The sequence below is a fragment of the Trichoplax adhaerens genome, genomic scaffold (assembly GCF_000150275.1).
Source record: "Trichoplax adhaerens TRIADscaffold_5 genomic scaffold, whole genome shotgun sequence".
In the NCBI taxonomy this organism is placed as follows: domain Eukaryota; kingdom Metazoa; phylum Placozoa; class Uniplacotomia; order Trichoplacea; family Trichoplacidae; genus Trichoplax; species Trichoplax adhaerens.
In genome coordinates, this window is record NW_002060947.1 from 6,789,760 (window position 1) to 6,798,529 (window position 8,770).

The following is an 8,770-nucleotide window of genomic DNA, read 5'->3' on the forward strand; positions in this document are numbered from 1 at the left end:
TTCTGAACAGAGAAGGGAGATTTGCAGGATAAATAATGTTTGATTTTCTGGATTGTTGGTTTAACAGGCTCCATATCTCTAAAATATAGAAATTATTGTTTAATTCTATTTGTGCTTATAACTAACTAAACAGTGACCTCTCCTTTATTTTGTATTCCACATTTTAACGCAGTTCAATTTTGTCTATTGATTCCAGATTCGTAATTGTAGCTAATAATTCTCCGAATTAAGCATCTCTTTATCTTTTTTATTTGCATAGCAGCTTTTCTCCTATCCGTAAATTTACCTCAAAGCGTGTCATCAAGAATAATTATATTGCTTCAGTCATCTAACATTCATAACTTTTCAGTAATTACATTTATTTTAAAACATCACTAGGAAAGATCTGTTCGTCTAGATAATAGGGATATATAAGTTAGCAAACCAAACCAGTATAGTTTACTATTCAATGTTTTAGTTATTGTAATTAGCTTATTTAGATTGCAATAGATTCGTGTTCCAAATTTTAATTTGTAATAAGAAATACGCTAAAACTATTACAAAAAACTACGCTATGAGACTACTGTCAGGTTTGTCCTCCATAATATTAACCTACAGTCGGATTCTAAATATTAACGATATCCCGTCGTCACATTAGATAGCTAAACTTAAAGACATTATGCTTAAGAGTAATTAATAATAATCTGAGTCACTGATATAGAAGAAGAGAATTTATGTTGTCATGTAATTAACTGATTGCTAACTTAACGTGCAATCTTCATAATGAAAGCACATATCTTTGGCATACGCTATTATTTGGAATCCAAATCAATTGGATATGATCAATTCCCATTTTTTAAGTTCTCATCATCAATGATATCTTTGTCGATTATAAATTAATTTCCACTGTAGAAGAGAGTTAAGAAAATTTTCCAAAGAAATTAAGTAGAATTAAAGCCATGTTGCCACGCTACATCTAATCCACATTAACAACTGATTTGATATAAGATTATTACTATCATAGATTACAGAAGTTATACATTTGCCCTGCTAATGCAAACTACTATATTGCAATGACCAGGCTATCAAAACTGGCTCGTTGGAAGAAATGCAAAATCTACTTACTCTCCACTATAATAATCGCAATAATCGCAATGAAATTAACTCAGCCGATAAAGAGAATTCATTTACTTTTATGCATTACGCTGCAAGATATAATCGATCCGATGCTATACGTTGCTTGATCGACGTTGGTGCAGGTAATTTTTCAGATTTTTAATCAATTTAATATCATTTCGTAAATATTTTTTTATTGTTTAGATGTTAACAGAAAGGGCGGCAAAGATTTCATTACTCCTCTCCATGTTGCTGCTCAGTTTAACTGTCCAAATGCAGCTCAAACTTTAATTCAGTTCGGTGCAACAATTTCTCAAAATTCTAAAACGAAAGAAAATCCTTTGCATTATTGCTGTAAATACGGAAATGAAAAAGTGGCTGAGGTATTTAAATGTTATAATTATAACAGCTTCCCTTAATTGTAGTTTCTAGCACATATCTATATAAGGCTTTTTGCTTTGCATGTTTTCACGCTGCTTTTAATATTTGCTTTTGAAGAAATTTCTCGTTTCTTATCCTATTTTTAAACTTCCTAAAATCAATTTGCTTGAAATTTGAATCTAAACTAGGTCATTCTAAGAGAAGCTGAAAGGCTTAATATGACTGGAAAGATTGTTAATCAGCCTGATAGCGAATCTCACTGTCCTATTCATCTTGCAGCTTTGTATAATAATAAGAAAATGATTGCTATTTTGGTAAGCCTATAATATGATCAAGCAAATAATTTGTAGCTAAAGACAGATAAAGATAGTATCACATGAAAGTTAGTAGTCTTCTATAACCAATGCCTCTTTTTATTTGACATTCTATTCGTTATACAGCTAACGTATGCGGCAAGTATAGTTAGAAAGGATGTTAACGGTCAATTACCTTCTCATTTCGCGGCTGAACATAAGGACACAGCTATTTTGGAGCACATACTCCAATACGGTAAGTTAAATTTATTCATACCTATTAGAAGAAATTATACTATCAGTTTAATGTTATTGATAGTATTAAATGCAAAGAATTTTCCAAACTATTCATTTATAGCCAAAATGAAAGGTCACAACGACTATGTGATAATATCTAATAATGAGGGAGGTACAGCTCTTCATATTGCCGCCGATGTTGGTTCTGTTGTAGTAAGTATATATGGTAATACCTTTGCCTGTTGTAATTTAATGCAATGTAGATGTACAGTTTAATCTAAATAAAGCATTGCATTTTTAAAACGTCATGCATTTGATCGATTAGGCAGCAGAAGTTTGCTTCAAGTACGGTGCAGAGATCGAAGCTCAAAATGTAAATTGAATTATAATTTTACGTAATTATTTATTTTAATTATGTAACTAGTTAAAAATTTGAACAATTATCTTAAATCAGATCTATTGGTAAAAGATAGTATTATACTGTATATTTGATTGGAGTATGGAATTTACTCATAAGATAAAAATTTCGACTACAATGATAACACATCAGATTTTTACTTGCTCGTTTATTCTACCAGCATGAACTATTAACACCTTTGCACATTGCGGCTGTAAATGGCAACTGCGAATTTGCCGAGTATCTCATCAGCAAAGGCGCCAAAGTTAACTCAAAAGACAATGACGGAAGAACTTCCTTACATTACGCAGCTTTGAGCAATAATATTTCTTTAACCGAACTTTTAATCCACCAGGTACAGTCGTTAATGAAATTTCTTCAGTTAGTGTTAAATCGTTATACGATCGCCATTAATTCTAGTCCATTTTGACTCAATATTTAGGGAGCAGATATCGAAGCTCGCGATAACAGAGGCCAAACGCCATTACTTTTAGCAGTTATCAATGGATATACACCTGTCATTAAGAAATTACTCGAATTAGGCGCCGATATTGCAACTACAGACTCTAATGGTCGACACTGTATGCATTATTTAGCTGAGAAAAGTGATGTTAGCAACATATTAGCGGTCTTGAAAGTAAGCTAATGGCTGTATTGAATCCACTTGACTATAGAATTTAGTTGCAAATATTCTTTACGTTTATAATACTTCAAAACCATTATGGTTATAAATAGAATGGAGGGAAAGAATTGGTAAATCAGCCTGACAACGAAGGTATCATTCCATCGCACATCGCAGCTATGAAAGGAACTATTACAGTAAGTTTTATGATAATCGAACTCGATATCCATTCCTATGTAATATATATGATCTAACCATTAAGATATTAGTCATCATCGTAGCCACAATCCATACATTAGACATCATTTTTGTACGCTTGAATTCGTCTTCTTATATTAAACTAATACCTTGCAGACATTGTATCAGTTATATGAAAATGGTACTTCTTTGGACACTGTAGACGAAGAAGGAAATACGCTTTTGCACATAGCAGCCAAAGGCAATCATCGCGATACTGTTAAACTAATTTTACAAGCCACCAAAGCAAAAGATATTAATATTAGAAATGCATTTGGTCAAAAGCCTATCCATATTGCCGCTAAATATGGCCATAACCGTGTTGTTCATAATATGATTAGGAATGGTGCTGACATTAATAGCAAGTAAAAGTTTGTCAATTGAAATTATAGATTACCAGATTGATCTTAGCTAATGATTTTGACCGATAACACTTTTAGTAGATTTCAGATAACGAAGATTTTTGATAAATTGTTAGAGACATCTATTCCTATTATCCTTTGCACTATGCTGCTAAAGGTGGATTTACAGCAGCGGTCCAATTGTTGATCGATAAAAATGCTAAAGTTTGCGTGTTAGATCGCTTTAATGTAAGTACTCTTAGCACATTCCCAACATATTAGAATAGTTTCAATAGACTGTTAAGGAGCAAAGCACCGTACTCGCTAATTAAATAGATTTTGTTAGTATTTAGCTAATGGATCATATCGGTAAGTAATAATTGAAATTAAGAATATTAATAATGTCTAGATTGCCAGACAACAAAAGGCATAATTGTATTTTGCAATTAATTAGTAGAGCCTATATAGATATTAATAATGGCGACACGTTAGCACCCGCTACGAACGCGTGATTATCGTGCAGAGCCTCAAGGGTCTAACTTGATATTTATTAGTTATTGCTAATTAAAGTTGTTTACGTGCTTGTATCTATAGTAAACTATATAGTTTATTAAGGCTTGTCCTCTTATACAAATAATGTAAATCTTATATTGTCAAGTTACTATGTGTGCACCATAAATTTAGTGGAATGGTATAAAAGGACGAGCGAATGCTCAGTTCCTGAGTTCTTTATCAGTTCGTGTACGAGAAGGCACTCGGCTTCTCTACTAATAAAAGCTATACTAATCTTTTAGAACAGTCTTATCCCTGTGACCGAAAGTAGTAAAGAACTACCATACAGTAGATCTCCAGGTGTAGTGGAGCAAAGCATAAGTAATCTATTAGTTTAGTGTAGTAGTTCGCAACATAAGTTTGTGACATAGACATTTAATTTAAATCTTTCTATGTTTTAGTTATGTATAGAATAAGATCATTCTTTCATATTAATTTTCTGCTACGTTATAAGAGATATCTTACTGTCACGAAGTGATTTTTAATAACTAATAGTGATCTTATTTTCATCAGATAACGTACTTGGTATTTGTTGAAAAAAACTTTATCAATGTCTTTATTCCTACTTATATAGATAGATAACTGCATAGTCTTACAATATTGTGTACGTAACGAAAATAATGTTTATGCAAAGTGATTATAAAACTGACTACTTTTTCAATAAGGTTTAGGTTTAGTTTGTCTAAGAAGTGACTTCTAGTGTTTCCGTTGCTCCTGATTAAAAGAGATCGTCAATATTAGAGTCGTACTGTGGGAAGATGTCTGAGAGGACAAATCTGACAGCAGACTCAGTCTTTAGTTTCTGTATAATAGCTATACTTATTTCCTTGTTACTAATTTCGATATATAGCAAATACATTTTATTGTAGAAATACAATATGAGCATATGCATATGACAACGCAAATGAAGATATTTACATTAGCCGAATTGCTAAACTTGCGTGTATGAGAATCTAGAGAATTTCTTTTACAACTATGAAAATGATCTAAAATTGAACTTGTCTTTACAGCATATTTTCTGACCCTTTTAAATTTATATATGCCGTTTAAAATAACTGAAACTCCAAATATAATTATTTTTTAATCTGAAAGAATACTCCCCTGCACTTAGCATCAGCTAATGGGCATCAAGAAGTAGTCAAAATATTGTTAGCAAATGGCGCCAAGCCAACAGCGATCAATAGTCAGGGTCTAAATTGTTTAGATTTAGCAATCGAAAATGATCGAACCGAAATTGGATTACAAATTATCCGCAGTAAATTGTAAGTTTCTAAATTTGCGGTTATTCTTTCACCAACAATTTTCCTTCTTGGCCCCATCGTTTTCTGAATTTACTATAGCTGGTGTAGTCAGAATATAGTTATCGAAATATTTATCCCAAAATCTTAATTAATTGCACTTGTAGTTGGGAAAAAGCTCTAGAAAATAGAGAATTTGATGGACACACGCCAATGAAGAGACTTATTGAGAAACTCCCTATTGTTGCCAGTGTAAGTATAAATTGCGACAGGTTCATTTAATACTGTACATACACATGTGAAGTAATAGAAGCAGAACAATTTCTGGTGAAGTACATCGATTCCATACGAAATAATATCGGCAAAAGCATAACAGATATTTATTAAATTTTATTAGCAGTACTATTGTATTATAAATTCTCTCTATGCACTTGTACTTTAAACATAACGATGAGATATGTACTGATTACATCACAATCTAGAATCTAAAGATATTTTGTGATAGTACTGATATTTATAGTTCCTAAATATAACTTACATTCTAAGTCATAGTACTGTCTAGTCTATTGCATTATAGATTCTGTTGTATATACTTGCACTTCAATAAATAGAAAATAATAGATAGCTTAAACGTTTAGATATGTTCGAATCCATCATAATACAAAATCCGTGGATATTTAGTGATAAAAGATTGTAGTTCTTAACAAAATAGTGTTCTAAATCGCAATACTGTCTAACCTATTGCAGGCTGTAATGGACCGATGCATAACGTATACGGGTGACATTGGAGATTATAACGAAGCACAGGTTGGTTAATTTCGTTTAAAGAGCGGCAATCTTAAATATTATATTAATACAAAATCCTAGATAACTAAATTTAGAAAGCTATGGATAAATTTTTATAGAGTAATACTCTCACAATGTGCAGTAAAGTGTATTCTAAAAGTTATATTCGCCATAGACCTGAATTTAATCACCAGAGATTTGATAAATGATCTCACTCATTTTATCCAATCTGTCTTCAGATTGTTTTCAACTTTAGTTATTTAGAAACCCCACCATGCCAAATTAGATATAAAGATCCTGGGAATGATTTTTTGGCAGCTTCGGTATGAATATTTAATAAGCAGTTATGGGATACTTAATTACTAGAGCAACGTGTAATTTGTACGTTTAATTGCTATATGGATAGTCTAATTTTATAAATACTGTATTCTTAATATCCTTCTTTGCAGAGCATTCTCTCCTATAATAGAATAAAATTAATGAAACACCCGCTCATTTGGGCTTATCGATATCATAAATGGTATTAGCGATGGGGTTAAATCTATCGATATGGCCCTTTCTAGAATTATCTTCAGGATCTCATCAGCATAAGTTTTCTTTTATTATATTTCTGACTATCTGATAATCCATTAATTTAGGAGATCAATACTGCGATATTTCTATTACGGAGGATGTTTTATCAATCTTGTATTGCTGTTGACTATTTGCATACCTGTTGGCTTAAATATAAGTGATTATTACGAGGCTCTACGTAATCAAACTGGAAATAGCGCTGCCCGAACGGTAGCAGTAACACAAGTATAATATTCGATAGTTAACTAATTTTCGTCAATATTTTTTTTTAGCTCTAATCGTAATAGATGTCGCTAATAAGATCATGTTAATAATTACAAATCCTTATATTTACAATTTGGTTTATATCCGTACATATTGGATAAAAATGTTATTCGACGATAACCAGTATTCGGAAGCAGTTTATACAAGAAACATTATCACCTTTTCTGCTGTGATATTTAATACCTTCATCAATTTAATCAAATTACTCCTCAAGGTTAGTGTATAAATATATATTTGATATACCTATCATATGCGATAGCATTTCATTACAATTTGACCTTAATAGATATTTGAATTACTTCAAATATTGCTATGCGTAATATAATTTACTATGATAATAATACAAATGACAATTCTAATCTCATATTCTTTATTTTAGCCGAGAAAAGTTATTGCGCAAATTACAACTTTTATATTAGAAAATGGAATCGAATTAATAGCCCTATTCTATTGCATTCCATTTCAACGACCAACAACAAATTTTAAAGTGCAGTTAGGAGCACTGATCGTGTTCCTTTCTATTATAAACTTTCTGGCACGGTTGAAAAGGTAAGATATAGTAGAGAATTCTACTTAAGTTAGGACATTTTTAATCTTCATCATCGATTAATTTATAAGTTTATAAAGAATTGGGGAATTTAAAGACTTGCGATTACAAAAATTTCAAATTTAAAGTCATTACTAAACATGAAAAGTTATGATTTCTTATTATATTACCTTCTATTAATTGATTTACTGTGATATGAATGTACCTTTGTCACAATTCTCTCTTGTGACAAAGGAAACGTAAATTAGCGAAGTAAAGAATCTCTTGTGTAACTATAATAACTTGGGTTACTTCTCCCAGTAACTCCACTTTCTATGTTAGTGATATGCGAGAACTCAATTTCTTGGTTGAACTCTACAGACAAGTGAAGATATTACACTATTCTTCACGATACGAGTCGTGTACCATTCTTGAGCAAATACTGATTCATTCTACAAACACACGCGCTTAAATAGATCTCTACCATGAATTCCAGTGTTAACCAGTGAGAATTAAGTTAGCGTTATCACTATAATACATTACTAAATATGTACATAGATTTTCTCATCCTTAGATACCTACAAGCTATCATATACGACTTATAGCCTTATTTGACCATTCATTAATTAACAGCTACTTATTTGGTAACCGTGCACCGTGACACACACATGACATGTAGTCTTATTTAACTATTCATTTACAGTTACTTATTTCCTGACAACCTTCCCAATTTGCTAACGCATACGCTAGGTCCCAGTTGTTCAGGTTATATAAACTGATGATGAGAGAACTTTTAAGGATGACACCCACAGGAACAACATCTTTGCGAAACACTGTTACCAACGCACAATATTGGAATTGCATTTTATTCTTGAATTATGAAATATATTATTGCCCATTTTCCATAGCAATTTACTCTGATTTTTATTAGAAATTTAATTGAAACGCTATTTTATGAGAGAGACAATCTTCGTAAAATTGAGTAGCTTAATAATTTCACTTAATTTAGAACTATTAAGACCTGAGCTTTTACGGAAAAATTAAATTCGTATGATATTCAGTAGAATTTTTATCCATGTTTAAGTATAGTGAAGCTGATACAGATAAATTGAAATCGATTATCCCACTAACTAGTGCGGTGTCTACCTAACGCCGAATTTACCATACCTAATGAACGCTAGTGTACGATATATTAGTACATTACTCGGCTGATTATAATTAGCAACTT

General features: G+C 31.6%; 1 protein-coding gene across 1 annotated transcript; it reads left to right on the forward strand.

Moving 5' to 3' along the window:
- Window positions 1-2,845: 2,845 nt before the first annotated feature.
- TRIADDRAFT_26100 (uncharacterized protein) lies at window positions 2,846-3,631 on the forward strand (the record flags this gene model as incomplete). Its single annotated transcript, XM_002112571.1, has 2 exons — window positions 2,846-3,031; window positions 3,392-3,631. Coding segments are annotated over 2 exons (426 nt in total), but the record flags the coding sequence as incomplete, so codon positions are not given.
- Window positions 3,632-8,770: the final 5,139 nt, after the last annotated feature.